Source organism: Pieris rapae, chromosome 8, assembly GCF_905147795.1.
Source record: "Pieris rapae chromosome 8, ilPieRapa1.1, whole genome shotgun sequence".
Lineage (NCBI taxonomy): Eukaryota > Metazoa > Arthropoda > Insecta > Lepidoptera > Pieridae > Pieris > Pieris rapae.
The window spans coordinates 3,175,407-3,191,993 of NC_059516.1; the positions used below are offsets into that span (position 1 = coordinate 3,175,407).

The 16,587-nt window shown below is 31.9% G+C and overlaps 3 protein-coding genes across 3 annotated transcripts; 1 reads left to right on the forward strand and 2 right to left on the reverse strand.

Moving 5' to 3' along the window:
• Window positions 1–15: 15 nt before the first annotated feature.
• On the reverse strand, window positions 16–4,505 carry LOC110999026. Its single transcript, XM_022267899.2, has 2 exons — window positions 4,307–4,505; window positions 16–3,811 (listed from the first exon to the last, which is right to left on the reverse strand). The coding sequence occupies exon 2, from the start codon at window positions 3,806–3,808 to the stop codon at window positions 296–298; it is 3,513 nt and encodes a 1,170-aa protein (XP_022123591.2). The 5' UTR covers window positions 3,809–3,811; window positions 4,307–4,505; the 3' UTR covers window positions 16–295.
• Window positions 4,506–11,070: 6,565 nt separating this feature from the next.
• LOC110999029 (evolutionarily conserved signaling intermediate in Toll pathway, mitochondrial) lies at window positions 11,071–13,307 on the forward strand. Its single transcript, XM_022267904.2, has 5 exons — window positions 11,071–11,738; window positions 11,867–12,093; window positions 12,182–12,389; window positions 12,457–12,579; window positions 12,997–13,307. The coding sequence occupies exons 1-5, from the start codon at window positions 11,354–11,356 to the stop codon at window positions 13,170–13,172; spliced, it is 1,119 nt and encodes a 372-aa protein (XP_022123596.2). The 5' UTR covers window positions 11,071–11,353; the 3' UTR covers window positions 13,173–13,307.
• Window positions 13,225–14,630, reverse strand: LOC110999030 (TM2 domain-containing protein CG10795). The gene is made up of 4 exons (XM_022267905.2): window positions 14,301–14,630; window positions 13,998–14,079; window positions 13,759–13,924; window positions 13,225–13,611 (listed from the first exon to the last, which is right to left on the reverse strand). Exons 1-4 carry the CDS (start codon window positions 14,524–14,526, stop codon window positions 13,489–13,491), a joined length of 597 nt encoding a protein of 198 aa, XP_022123597.1. The 5' UTR covers window positions 14,527–14,630; the 3' UTR covers window positions 13,225–13,488.
• Between the last annotated feature and the right edge of the window lie 1,957 nt (window positions 14,631–16,587).

The window sequence follows — 16,587 nt, forward strand, 5'->3', positions numbered from 1 at the left end:
AAACAATAATTAACATTTTTATATTTTATACGTTTTAATCCTTAATGAAGCAAAAAAATATATACATGAATTTTATATTCATGCATTGTGATTTTTAAAACAAACACAATATGTCAATTTGCGAAAGAAAAGCCTAATTCTTAACGTTATCGGTGATTTGATATCCCAGACATCAAATCACCACAATAAGGCACTTATGTTAATCAATACAAAAATATTAATATTTTCAAAACACTTACACCTAAGAAATAATAAAATATTTTGTAAATAAAAGCTCAAGTAACAGTTATACAAATTAAGGATTAACAAACTTACAAAAATAGTTACATTGAGTTTCAAAATCATTAACAGCTTTAACTTTTTCTATAAAATCTGAAAATATTTTTTTATAAACATTTTTATCTGTTTCATTTATATTATCAGAAAGTGGCATCAGCGACAATGCAATAAGGGCCCTCTCTTTATCACAATTAGTAATTAATTTATTACAAACATATGCCTTAAGTAAATTTTCGTTAACATTTTTAGACAATGCAAAGTAATGAATATTCTCAGTTATCAATGTGGTAAATGTTTCATTTAAACTTGTTATGAAGTGATTTGTGATAACAAGGTCAGATATAAATTTAGATAAGATCTTGAAAATCAATTCTGAAGCCTGTTCAATGCCCAAAATTTTCTCATGCATAATTTTCCTTATATTTATAAAAAGTTTCATGTTCGATATTAATATAAATACATCTGAATGTGGAGAAAATTTGTCAAGTAATGTCACAATATGCTCAATTAATGGAACAACATAGACATTTTCCTCTTGGTCACTTTCACAACTAATACTTTTGATTTGATTAATAAACTGATAGCAAAATTTTATGTAAACAAAATTACTTTCATAAACAAAGTTCCATTGGTTAAAAGTCTCTTTTAAAATTTCTGTTGCAAGTTTTTGAGATGTGATAAATTCATCATCACTTTTGCATGTTATTAGGTATTTACCAGTTAAATCCCATAAAGCTTTATTTAAAGCCTCTTCACACCAATCAAAGTGCTGTTGCATCCTCTTTTCATAAAACATTTCTTTAACATGCATTTCAATTATATTGGCACAAAACTCCCGATTTACTAGGTCAATATGTTTATCTATATGACTTATTAATTTATTTTTAATTAATATGTTTTTCTGTTTTTTATGTGATAGATTTCTAACAGAAGACCAAGTAATTTCAAATAATTTACCTACAAATCGCTTAGGAATATTCTGTGATACAATAAGATTATAAATTTTATCTTGGTCATCTTCATGTAAAGTTAAAGTAAATGATTTTAATGTTTCAAATAAATCATCTTGTATCATAGAATTGGATCCTTCAATTTTACTTACAAGAGCCTGGTAAATAATAAGTCTAAGTGATACATTTTTTGTTTTGTGCCAAATACCTGTTATTAGAGTTTTTAAGTCTTCAGTGCCATAAGCTTTGAATGCCAATCTTATACCATGTTTTTGTATAGAAAGTGGTGCTTCTAAAATAGCAGCAATGAACTCAATTGATTGTGGCAATGGTAAATTAGATGAATACACATTAAACATGGGTAAGCAGTAATGGACATAATCTCCTTTAATATACTGCAAAATATAATTTAGAGGGACTGGTGGCCTTGAATAACAAGCAAAACGGCATATTGCTTCTTGAATATCCAACAATTTTCTATCAATCTTGCTGTGATCAATTTTAGGCTCTTTAGGAACATATTTAGACAGCAATTGTGTTTTAGCCTTCTCATCACCCAATACAAAAATACCATAAATTGCTAGTCTTGTAACCCAATCATGGTACTCCTGTTTATTTTTTAAATGTTCATTGAAGAAGTTTAAGAAATCCCGATCTATATCATTATGAAAGTAAACTTTTATTTTCTTTAGTAAAGAATTTATCTTAATTCTTTGATTTTCTAAATCTTTTTTTATGTGTGGTACTTTTTGCACTAACAAACTTTTATCTTGTTTTAGAATTCGTAAAAGTGATGCTTCTGTTGTGCTCTCTATTTTTAGTAAAGAGATAAATTTAAATGCTTTTATATTTGATTTTATAAATCCCAAAATTGATTTTGGTATATCATCTTTAGTCTTATCAAAACAATCAAGAATATTTAAATATGTGCGGGTCAAGCTTGTCTTCTTTTCTTTTATATCATTATCATTTTCTCCCTCAAGCACTTGAAATTTCTCCAAAAAATAGTCACTTAGATAGTTGTAAACAGTTTGCCATTGTTCTGATGATAATTTTTTTGAGTGACGCTTTAAAGAATTGCAAGTTATATCATTATCTATATAATATTTCAATGCTTCTGGCATATCCAATTGGTGTAATATATTATAAATTACACAGAAAACTCTACAGTTGTTCTTTCCAAAAAATCCTGGCGTATAAACTTCCATACTGTACAAAATTTTATTGAATGCTGTCCAACATGGCTCATCAAATTTAAAAATGTTATGTTGGTTAAGAACTGTTTCAACAAAATATTCTTTGTGATGACCACTTTCATTGACAAATCTTTCATAATAATAGTGGAATAATTTTTCCAAATCCCTTTGAGTTCTACAGGATTCTATTAATATAACTGCCATTTCATTCCTTGCATCCTCATCAGATGTCACAAGAATGTACTTCTTGATGGCATTAAATGCTTGATCATAATTAACAAACTTATACCAAATATAATCCCGGTTGGTGCCAAGTATCTCCTTTCCTTCTTCAATATGTTTTAAAGCCCATTTCTCCCTATCTGCTTCATTAAATAGGTCATAGTAGTGGAACTCATAAAATTCAAGAGTCATTTCAAATGGTTTATCTCCAAATAAAGTGTTAAATGCGTTTTTAAAGAAAGAAAAGACCACATTTTTAGGAATTAAATCAAAGAGATACTTGTATGTGCCATAAATATTTTTGAACCAAAACTTTTTTATTTCAGTTGGCATTATAGCAGTTAAATACTTTTTAGCATCTTCACTAGTGCTATTACGTGCCAACATATACTTATTAAGTTTATGTATGTATAGACTTGGGAATTGCAGAATTCTATTTTTATGTTTCTTGATAATACTTTTAGATATTCTACCACCAAAGCATTTACCACAATTAGTTGTCACATTTTTTTCAAGTAGGTCCAAGTACTTTTCTTCATTTATTGAATATAAGTATGAAAGTTCCATAATATGATATTCTTTAACAGAAGCAAACTCTATTATTGCTACAAATGCTTCTGCTAATATAAATGAATTGCCTATAAAATTCTTCAAATTTATATCATTCTTGACCAAACTATGGCTACTATTGATAATATCAAGTTTAAAAGATTCTGATGTAAAATAGAGAAACTTTTGAGCAAGATGATCCATTTTAAGATTTTTAAAATATGTGTAAAAGTCAGCTGCCCTGGACTCATTTCTTATTTGTGAAGCAATTTTGTTAACAAATTTGGTCTTCATTTTCATTGACATATAAGGGAAGACTTCATGATGTAAATAGTCAGGGTTCACTACATGTGAAAACTCATCATTATACAACCAGTCAGCCCTCATTGCCCTGGAAACATACAAACTGTCTCCACATTTAAGAGTTGCAAATATGTAGTCTTTATTTTTATATTGTGAAGCAACATCAATTTTATACAGCCTCTCAATATCAGAAGTTTCCTCAATCTCTTTTAAATTGTCGAAATCTTCCTGTTTCTTAACAGTTTCATAAACTTTTTTATTTAGGTCTTTTTGACGCTCTCCCAAGTTTTTGCCAGTCAACCAAGTCATTTTCTGCAAAAAATTTACTTAAGTTTTAGACATATTATTTTAATGATTCCATTTTATTTAGTAATCCTACTTATATTCTAAATTGATCATTAGTTATTAAATTAAATACTCTTTAGACTGATTTATACCATGCTAAGCAATGTCACTTGCATACCCATATTATCAAATACTCATTATTAGTACACATAGTAAAGTTATGATTATTAAGCTTGACTATACTTCGGCACCAGTCAATTTAGAGTTTAGTGAACCAAATCAGCGTATTATAAAATAAGAATATTAAGGAGCAAAATTAACTACAAAAGTGGCACATACCTACATTTGTAGTTTGAGATTTAGATGGTTTAAACTATTTTGATTAGGATTAAAGATTTTATTACAGAAACGTTAAGAGCTTGTAAAGCTACTTAAAATAATATAACAAAGAAATTTATCGATATATTACTCATTAAAAACTTGCGCGTGCGTTAGTTTAAAAAATAAAAAATCCTTACTTACCCACTTTATTCGAACTATCAAGTTTTAATTCAAAATAATATTTTAGCAATAATTTCCGGCCTAAAAGTTTTATCTTGATCTAATCTGCGAGTAATTTTTAATATTCAGACTAGTTTCAGTAGATTAAAAGTGTTACGTTCTAAGATAAAAATTTGAAATGACTAATGCTGTAAACGGGGCTTAGACAAGATGGCTTAACAGCAGTGTATGTAGAAAGTCGGAAACTAAATTTGTATGAAAACGACAGTCGGTACCAGTGTTCACAACCAGAAGCCAGGCAATTATCGTACCAGGGCCGAAAAATTATCGCACATGGCTAAAAATTATCGTACAAGTCAGGAAAGTGGATAAAATACTTTTAAAAATCATATAAAACCTGACAATAATATGTTGTAAATGATTTATAGTTTAAATCTTGTAAATTTGTGTTTTTTAAATTGAAAAAATAATATTTCAAACTAAATGGCAAGACCTGAGCGGGGAGTGGACGAGGGCACTTCGAGTGTGATGCACGTTCGAATTTATAATTCGAATTGAACAACAGTAACAACCAATAAAAGGATTGCGCCATGAAGCAACGGCATGTGATCCTAATAAAACAATGAGGCAATAGATGGCACTAACACTAAAAAACTGTAATTATTATAGGGCTATCTATGTAATCATCAAATTTTTCATGAGAACGGAAATTATCGTACGATCTGCGTACGATAGTCGAGTACCATCGTACATCGTACGTAGCTATGAAATTATCGTACGGTTGAGTGTAATTAGAAGTTTTAAATATAAATATTGCAATAATTGTATTTGTGCAAAAAAGCTGATTTTTGAAGGTTTGTACGGATTTATTTCTTTAAAATATTGATTTCGCGTTTTAATAGAAACCTAGATTAATGCACAAGATGCCTTTTAGTTTAAAAGTTTCAAAGAAATAGCTGTTACAACGCCATAATCCCGTACGAGCGTTTGTATAAAAAGACAGACAGGTAGGCCGCTCTTAAATCTTCATTTATCAATCCGCAGTACTTTCTTCAGTTTCTTCAAGGCAGTAACTAAAAATGTTGCTTAATGCTTCCTCAATTAAGAGCTTATTACACCACGCGATATTCAGACAGTCTTACTAAGATTCAGCCTAATGTAATAAGAGTTAGCCAGTTAGCCTGTCTAATTAGACCGACCGAATGGGTTCGGCGGTGCTTACTGGCTTACTTGCTGAATATCGTGTAGTGTAATAAGACTTAGCACGCTAAACCATTCAGTCAGCGCGCGGCAGTCGCAGAGCAAAGACGTTTGTACATGATAAATAAATAAAATAAAATAAAATACGTTTATTTTGGAACATAAGATCTTCTAGGTATCACTTATTCCACGTCAATCAATTCAAACTTGTAGGCATCCCTACTCATCGGCAAAGACAGAGGGTGTAGGCCGAGAGAAAAAGCCGGCGTAAAAAACTCTCGGTACTCTTTTAAAAAAGCAAATCATCAAACAATATTTAAAACAAATATATCAAATTAATTAGAGGCAGCCTGCCCAGCACTAGTCCCGGGCCCTTTTATCAACTAGATAATCAATAACTTTATAGTAAGCCTTTTTACACAGCTTTTCTTTAATACATTTCTTAAATTTATTAAAAGGCAGAGATAAAAGAGCCTCTGGGATTTTATTAAAGAAGAGTATCCCTTTCCCCAAAAAAGAATTACTAACTTTACACAGTCTAGTACGGGGAAATTGCAGCCTGCGTGTGTTCCGAGTATTGACATTGTGCGTATGTTCTAATCTAGTATATTTATCACTATTTTTGTATACAAACATAATATTTTCATAAATATATTGCGAGGGAAAGGTAAGTAAATTAATTTCCTTGAATTTATCTCTGAGAGATTCCCTACATTTTAAATTATAGATTGCACGAATAGCCCTCTTCTGCAGAATGAAAACAGATTCGACATCAGCAGCGTGACCCCATAACAATAAGCCATAAGTCATTAGGCTGTGAAAGTAACTAAAATAAACAAGTTTAGCTGTATCGACATCAGTCAGTGAGCGAATTTTTTTAACCGCGTAAGCTGCAGAACTAAGTCTCTTCGCCAATCCGTTGATATGAGGGGACCACTGAAGTTTTGAATCCAAGGTGATCCCAAGAAATACAGTTGTATCATCCAGATTCAATTCTTCATTATTTATAGTTGGTCTAGTACCCATAACCCTCGCATTTCTTGCACAAAATTTAATGCATTTCGTTTTCTTAGCATTAAGCAGAAGGTTATTCATACTAAACCAATGGACAATCGAAGAGAGAGCGTTGTTCACATCGTCAAAATTGGTTATTTGTCTTTTGATTTTAAAAATCAAGGACGTATCATCTGCAAACAAAATTATCTGATGTTTTTTCTCTACCATGAAAGGTAGATCATTTATATAAACAAGAAAGAGGAAAGGGCCAAGAATTGAGCCCTGTGGTACCCCCATATCCACTGCCGACCCAGAGGACCTCTTACCATTCACTTCGACCTTCTGAGTTCTACCATGTAAGTACGAAGTCAGAAGATTCAGTGCGGTATTCTTGATGCCATAGTGGCGGAGTTTCCCGATTAAGGTCTCGTGTTGGACACAATCAAATGCTTTGGATAAGTCGCAGAAAACACCTAAGGCGTCATGCGACTCCTCCCAAGCCTTAACTATATATCTATATAACTCAACGCCGGCATCGGCTGTCGAGCGACCCTTGGTAAAACCGAACTGATTATTGTGTAATAATTTGTTTGCGTTAAAATGACTTACAAGTTGATTTAATATAGTTTTTTCAAAGATTTTACTACAGGTAGGTAGTACGGAAATAGGTCTAAAGTTACTGGGGTCGGACATATTACCTGCTTTAAATAAAGGAATTACTTTACTATGTTTCATAAGATCGGGAAACTCCCCACTTTCGATACAATTGTTGAAAATTATAGCTAGATGGGGGGCAATTATATCAATTATGCTACTAATTATTTTTACAGAAATACCCCAAAGATCGGTAGTGTTCTTAATATCAATAGTTCTAAATATTCTAACTATATCGTCGGCACCAATGGGTCGGAATGTAAAACTGACCTTGCACTCGTTTACATTATCTTTGAGCAGCGATTCAGCGAGAGCGGGAGACGATTTAAGAGACTTGGTAGTCGAAATTGGAATGTCAGAAAAGTACTTATCAAAAACAGTCGCTATCTCTATTTGTTATCTGTGGCCGCGTGCAACATGGCGTGTTCGCAAGAAAAAAAAGTACTTTGGAATGTTTTTTATTTTTTATAGATAAAGTTAGCCAACGCTCGACACACTGATACATTGGTAAAAACAAACATGAATCTTAAATTTAGAAAGAAGGTTCGGACAATCAATCTTATTATAAATTATCTTAGCTGCAAGCGATGTGTCAAGAAATTTAAATAAATTTTCTGCGATTCTCTAATGACAACATACTAAAGTGTGCCAGCCTGGTTCTGTTCTTGATTTGTACCGAGACATGCCATTTTTATTGCCATATTGAATGTATGGAGTATCTATTAAATTACATATAATAATATAAATTACTAATATAACATTTTAATAGTCATTCAAACTCGGCAACTCCTACTATAAGGTAGTTTCTTAAGTCACATGGTGACATCCGTCACCGACTACGTACGCTTTGCAAATGAGTAAAAATGAGTTAGCATGCGGTATTCAGTCCAGTGTAATAGCGAGCTTGCTAATTAGATTTTAAGACAGTCTGAATATCGCATAGTGTAATAAGCCTCTTAGTTGTTGTGATATCTCACAACAACTAAAAGTACTACTAATTATTGTATATCGCTAGTGTGCAGATTAAAAATATCGTACTTATTTATAACCTTAAATTTAACACGAAACAAACTATACATAATTATAATATGCTATTTACAAATATTATGCCTTTTTATCCACTAAAATCGAAAATTGTTACGATTTTGGTCGAATTTTTATGTCCATGTTGCAGCTTGCTATTGCAAATTATACCTGACTGCTGACAGCTGACATAAGATAACTGACAGTGCCATTAAATTAATAAAAATTTTGAAAACCAATAACCAAACTGAATTTAAATTTCTGAGAACAACTTTTATACTAATAACTATTTACTAATTAGTTCAAAGGGGCAAGGGCTCGTTAAACGAGTAATGAGTTGTACCAGATACTGGGCCGGAAACATAAAAAAAAAATTGTATGAAGATTAAAGAAATTATACCATTATTTCAGAAAAATATTTAACCACTTTTGGTTAAACTTTCCAATATGACCCGTCGATTTTTGAGGTTTTTTTGATGGGAGATGGAAGAGGGGATGGAGAAATACCCCCTGTGTCATTCCCAACCTGCGGAAACCCATAGTTACGGAGATATTCATGTTTAAAATTTTAAGGCTAGAATGGTAACAATTTAGAAATGTGTCCCTGAATTTGATAATACTGATTATGTTAGTGTCTCTTTACCTTTAATGGAACACCTCCAAGTTATTTTTTCTGCCGGAGTTCCGTCTAAATATTAATAAAGATTATTTAAACCTGTATAATGTATAGAAATTCGTAAATAAATCGTACATTTTCCATTGCTTATTTTTTTTTATTTTCAATTTATCCCTAATGGGAAAGGCAAAGGACTTTAGCCATACAGATTCCATTAGTTATTAGAGACGTGACATTTTGCATCAAAATCGTTTTTTTAATTTGTCGATAGTTTTTTTTGAATAAAAACTTGAATTTTATTCAAATATAATATAAATATTAGTTTTAATATGATAAATATTAGTTTTTATATGATATAAATATTAGTTTTTTATATGTTTATTGATGATTTCAGAAACAGTTCTTAGAAAAAAGAAATTCATATACTAACCTAACCTAACCGAACTAGATAATCATTCGGTTTATGAACGGCTCCGGCGCTACGGAAAACGCAGCCCCTCCACCCTTGCGTACCAAAGCACAGGCATTTCATGCCTGTGCTTTGTTACGGCGGGTGGGGCGCCTCCGATTTTATATACACTCTAGGGGTAGGGCAGACAAGACCACGTGGATAGTGGGGTGCTCTGATTCGGTGTTGGGTACTTTTAGGTTATTAAATACGAGTGATGAGGAAACCGGCATGCCTTAGACGACGGTGTAAGTCACAGAAGGTTGATCACAAACTTCCCGATTCACCGAAATTTCTAATTTTTACGGAACATATCAAACTCAAACTCAAAAATATCTTTATTCGTATAGGTAAACATGTACACTTATGAGCGTCAAAAAAAATTACATTAATTGTAAATTTACATTTACAACCAGTTCGCAAGTCAAGGGCGTAGAGCGGGTAATTAAATCAGACACCCATATATAAAAGATAGCTGACCTGGCAAACGTCGTCTTGCCAAACTACTACCTTTAACTCAGCGCCATCTGTTAGAATTGTATCAAATAATAAACAAATGTTAATGTTATCGTAATTTTAGTAAGGATGCCTATTTTTTTGAAAATGAAATATAGCCTATGTCACTCAGGAATGATGTAGCTTTCCAACAGTGAAAGAATTTTTCAAATCTGCCAAGTAGTTTCGGAGCCTATTCAATTCATACAAACAAACAAACAAAAAATCAAACCTTTCCTCTTTATAATATTAAGTATAGAAAATGTTATTAAAAAAAAATATTCATATACTAACCTAACCTAACCGAACTAGATAATAATTCGGTTTTTGAACGGCTCCGATTATTTATATACGCTCTAGGGGTAGGACAGACAAGACCACGTGGATAGTGGGGTGCTCTGATTCGGTGTTGGGTACTTTTAGGTTATTAAATAAAATGTTATTAAAAAAAAATATTCATATACTAACCTAACCTAACCGAACTAGATAATAATTCGGTTTTTGAACGGCTCCGATTATTTATATACACTCTAGGGGTAGGACAGACAAGACCACGTGGATAGTGGAGTGCTCTGATTCGGTGTTGGGTACTTTTAGGTTATTAAATAAAATGTTATTAAAAAAAAATTCATATACTAACCTAACCTAACCGAACTAGATAATAATTCGGGTTTTGAACGGCTCCGATTATTTATATACACTCTAGGGGTAGGACAGACAAGACCACGTGGATAGTGGGGTGCTTTGATTCGGTGTTGGGTACTTTTAGGTTATTAAATAAAATGTTATTAAAAAAAATATTCATATACTAACCTAACCTAACCGAACTAGATAATAATTCGGGTTTTGAACGGCTCCGATTATTTATATACACTCTAGGGGTAGGACAGACAAGACCACGTGGATAGTGGGGTGCTTTGATTCGGTGTTGGGTACTTTTAGGTTATTAAATAAAATGTTATTAAAAAAAATATTCATATACTAACCTAACCTAACCGAACTAGATAATAATTCGGGTTTTGAACGGCTCCGATTATTTATATACACTCTAGGGGTAGGACAGACAAGACCACGTGGATAGTGGGGTGCTTTGATTCGGTGTTGGGTACTTTTAGGTTATTAAATAAAATGTTATTAAAAAAAATATTCATATACTAACCCAACCTAACCGAACTAGATAATAATTAAGTTTTTTGATTACAAATAATTAATTTGATCATAAGTTACAAATAATCTATGGTCCATATTGGAAAGTTTAGTAGTATCGATACGTCAAATTTTTCGAACCCTTCACTAATCGATACGTGAAATGGTTGATGTTTGACATCAGTTATTTGTCAAATTCAATGTGTTATGGCGTGTTATGGAATGATATTTGTCCATTTGTATGGAAAGTATAAATAAATATATCTCATGAACCGTAAGTTTCCGCAACTTAATACTTTACAAAACGCTTTCTTATGGTGAGTACTATCTACAAAAAAAATTTGAGCATTCAAATCGACGGGTCATATTGGAAAGTTTATCCCCACTTTTTATCGCAATACATACATTTAATTTTACGCTATTAAATGAACGAAATATATACAGGACTATAAAATACTGTGCAACTGGTACATACAATTTATAACCTAAAATGGCCACTAATATTTTCAAAAGTTTTTTAAGGCCTAGAATAAAGACCATATTTTTCAAAAGATATGAAAGTTCCGAAAAACGAGTGGCTATTCACGACCCATTTTCTAATAAGCCAGAAAAAAATAAAGAGTCATATTTGCAAGTTATTAAGTTTTTCGAAGGCCGTGATCAAAGAAGACGGGGTCACGTAGAATTTATTTACGCTGCCCTAGGTCGGATGAAAGAGTTTGGTGTTAATAATGATCTTGAAGCGTATAAAGCTTTAGTAGATGTCTTACCAAAAGGAAAATTGGTTCCAACAAATATATTTCAAGCAGAATTCTTACACTACCCAAAACACCAACAATGTGCAGTTGATCTATTAGAACAGATGGAAAATAATGGTTTGTAGAATAATTTCCTTAGCCATGCTAGTAGTAGTTTTTTATATTACTCCTAAATTATAATTATTGTTATATTAATTTGTCTTAGGTAATTTTATTATTTTAAATAAAAACTTATAACATTTCAGGTGTAATGCCTGATATAGAAATGGAACAAATGCTACTAAATACTTTTGGTAGAAGAGGTATACCTCTTAGAAAATATTGGAGAATGATGTATTGGATGCCAAAATTTAAAAATCTGAGTCCCTGGTACCTGCCTGATAAAATGCCAGATGATACCCTAGAACTTGCAAAACTTGCTATTCAGAGAATCACATCAGTAGATCCTGACAGTAATATAAATGTTTGGCAGGTGATTTATTCAGTTACAAATTTCATAATTCTTCTGTTTTATGTAAAATATAATATTTATTTATGTACTTTAACTGAAATTTTATTAGACAGAAGAGATAGAGGTTGCACTAGACAAGACTTGGATAGTAAGTGGTCAGAGTCGATTACAGAAGTTGCTCTTAGCTGAACAACCAATCGAAGAACCGCTTGTAATTAAAGGCCCTTATTATGTATACTTGAGAGATCAAAGTGTTACTTATTTTACTCTTCTAGGTAAAATAAGGCCTGAACCAAAAGATGACATTGATTGGGACGGTAAGTGTTAATTGTTTTGTATGTAAAATATTATTATGCAACTTATATTTTTATTCATTACTTTCAGATGTTTCTAAAATTGAAAAACCCTCTGGAATACCTGGCTTTATTGGAAAGACTACATTACCCTCAATAAAATGTACAGTTCATGAACAAGATGATGGCACAATTTTAGCCATTTGTGCTACAGGTATTTATTTAGATCAATTAAGTGTTAGTTAACAGCCTTATTTTTAAATCAGTTACATTATAATTTAAATAGTAAAAGTTTTGTATAAAACCAAAAAATATTTTTGTATAAACCCTGTGTATGATTATTTACATTAACATTAATATTATATACTATAAACAACAGTTTTAATGCCTAAATTAACATTAAGACTATAAAAGATGTGCAATGTACTTTTTCCTTCTTTAATTAAAAAACAAATTACTTAATAACATTGCTCAACATAAGCACATACTTTCATTACAGTGTAAAGTTGCAGTACTATTGTTGAAATTAATATAAGTTAATGAGACTTAATTTTAAGAATAAGTATGTATACTTATTCTTAAAATTAATCCCATATTAAATAAGGCAATTCATTTCTTCAATATATTTCAGGTACTTCATCGAGAGATTCATTACTTTCATGGATAAGGTTACTAGAAAAACATGATAATCCCTTACTTGCTAATATACCTGTTATATTCACTTTGCTGGCCCCAGCATCAGATGTCTCTCTCCAGGAAACCCAACCAGCCTTACAAGAAGAGGATAATATAGAAAGAGCCGGGTAACAGTTAATAAGTTAATAAAAAGTTAATCATGTAGTGATTTAAAAATACCATAACTTATGTAAAGATTTATTTACACTTTATACAATAACATTTAAGTTAAAACTGTATAGAATTATAGAACAAATTACAAAGTTTTAAGAGTTTTCAATTTATCATTTATGTATTGTTAATTTTAAAACTATTAGATGCAATTAATACTAAGGACAGGAAGATCTTTTTTGAGATAGCACTACTATAACAATATTATGTGAAGAAATATTCACTGTTAAGTCCAATCATACTCTTCATCGACCTCAAAAGAGATTATACCCCACTGTCAAGTAATATTGTGCCAGTCTGTTTGTGGTAGTAGATATGTATCATTATCACTTCTTATTACATTAACACCAGCTCCATAGTAGGGTATAACATAAGCAGAACCATCAGATGGCCCAACTACCTGCAATATAAAAAGAGAATGGAATAATTATGAACAAGTATGTTGTTATTAATGTTTTAACTAAAATTATGCGAGATTTAAACATCTTTAAATTACACTATTAATCAAATTGTAGCAATCAATATAAGATAGATAATATAGATTTACCTGTGCTGCTATAAGTATAATGTCTAGTAGTTGACCTAGAAACATGAACCCAAGAGTACACAGTTTTGCCAGTCCTATGCCAGGATATCCTAAATAAAAGCGGTCCAATCCAAACATCCCTAAAAATACAGACAGCAACAAGGCAATTTCTAAAGAATATCCATTCCTGAAAAGGATGAAACTCATTTATTTTTATACTGTTAAATTTAACAAATAATTGTTAAGATCATTCTACTTACGTCCATTTACATGGCATTTTTCGAGTGAATGTTGAATTATTAGTTTCATTACAAATTATTCCATCAGCAGCGATGCATCGGACTGAAACAAAAATATACATTCTACATGTTCTTTCTTAAACATATTTTTTTGATGGAAAAGGATCTACATTGTTGAATATATTAGAATGAGTAGTAGATGCTAAATAAATGAATGTAAGGGCATGATAAAGGAACTGTTCAAGAATGCTATATACAAGTTTTGTTCATTGGCTATGTACTATAAAACTTGGGGCTGTTAATATATGCTTATGGTATAAGTACCATCTGCTTCTCCTTCAGAAGGCACGACAGTGCCTTTGGTACAACCTCGAAGTTGCTGAGTATCAGGATCAATGTGGTTAAAGGTAGGATCAGGGCAAATAAACTGCCCTAAACGTAGCGTACTACAGTCAACAACTACATTTTTATCTCCTTTAACTTCATCTGAAGCTGTTACAAGAAATGTAAGTCTGAAACACCATAAAATAAACAAAATCGAGCGAAGCATATTTTGTTTTATTTCATTCTAATGCACTGCACTTTTCATTAGTAACTTTTAAGAACAATGGTATTTAATTGTTGTATAACTATTTAATGATAGGTTAAGGTTTACAAGTCAATACCTCGATTTTGAGGTCGGGGGAGGGGATACTTATCACCCCCAACCAATTTCAAGTACTAGAAACAGTTATATCAGTAGAAAAATAAAAATAAACCAAAACATACATATAATACCTAACATTAACTGGGCCCATCGTCCTCAAAGTCATCCACATAAGCCGGTCGTTTACCAAGCAAAATTCACCAAATTTAAAAAAAAAACAAATAAAAGCACGCACATTGACGAGAAAACAACAGAAATGTAAAAAGTAACGGCTTTTTAACGAATAATCTGCACTGTAACACTAACACACTGTTCTGGCGGATTGTTTACAAATTTCTAATATTGCACAAAACATCGAAAAAAAAAATTAATTAGCTTAAATTACAACTCAAGCAGCATAAATTACTCCAAATCTCACAGAGGTTTTTGAATCAAGGTCCCCCGAGACTCCTACATACTCAGTATAATCAAATTCAAGGTATTGAATATAAGATCCAACCCCTGAGCTGTAATGAATCATAAAATTAAAACACTTTTTAGTATTTATTTTTAAACAATAAATGTCACAGATTAATTAGTGGTAAAATATACGTACCATCTATCAATGTCAAGTATCAACTGTAATGGATGTTATTTATCAAACCTTAAAGGCGCGTACGTTGGTACGCATTATACTCTGTAGCCGGTAAGCGACTACAAATAAAACACAAAATGTCTTTTATTAATAAAGTTAAACTTTAAAGTCGTGTCTCGAGATTATGTATGCCGTATGTATGTATTGATTGATAGGACCGTTAATTAATAATAAAAATATAGTAACTTTTATATATTGTAAAGCCAATTATTCTAAAATACCCCGACTGACATTGATATGCTTTGTTTTATTAGCTAATACATCCATCTAATTCATTCATCAGTATCATACATATCATACCAATCCACGTCGCAGGACGTATACAGTATACAGAACGTATTCCAAGGCCCCTGAAGATAAAGAAGGTAAATACAATTATATCCTAAATAGTAAACAAGGGAAGAAATTAAAAGAACTAAACAAAAAGCACCGCTGCATAAGAGGTAGGTATGAGGTCACTGAATTCCAGAGCGTGTATCTATAGAAGCCAATAATATAGCCACAGAAGAGTTGAAGCCAAGAAACTAATTACATTCACGCTTGAGAATTATACGAAGGCTATAATTCTCAAGCGTATGGTAGAAGATCCCGAATCATTTTGGAGTATCAGTGGTAGCAGATAACCATCGGGTACTATTGAAACCGCAACGCTATTGCCCAGTACTTTAGCACTGTCAATGGTGTTCAAAAGCCAAAGCTATACCGCGTCTATGGCCGAAGCGAGTATTAATTCATATTAGTAAAACCTATTGTGGATACATCCAATGTGTTTATTTTATGTTTTATTTTAAACTAACTTTTAACTTTATTTTTATTGTAAAGATGTATCTGTTTTGTTTCCAAATAAATAATGGTGGGACAGTTGATATACAGGAGGCACACACGGACTTAAGACAAAAACAGCCAACAGGCCAGGATGGTATACCGCAACCGTCATTAACGGATCAAACATTAAGAGAGGGATGCCAATCTCGGATGACATTTGTCAAGAATTATTTTTTAAAGAAAAACATCTGATCGAGAACAAAGAAATCATCCGTTACCTCTACAAGAGACTGCACGGAGTACCTTAGTAGTACTTATGTACCCGACGGCCGACCGTATTTGTTCTGGGTATTGTGGATTATGACTTTTAACGCTGAAAAAAGCTTGCTATATGAGTGCTATATCATACTTACGGGTCGAGTGCATAATGTGGATATAACAGAGGGACTGAATCTAAAGCGGAAGTCACAACTTTTGTACGTACCCGGTACCGCGCGTGCACTCTATTTTAGTAAGCGAGTCGTCAATCACGCATGCCGCAAATAAGATTTTTTGGTATATTATTA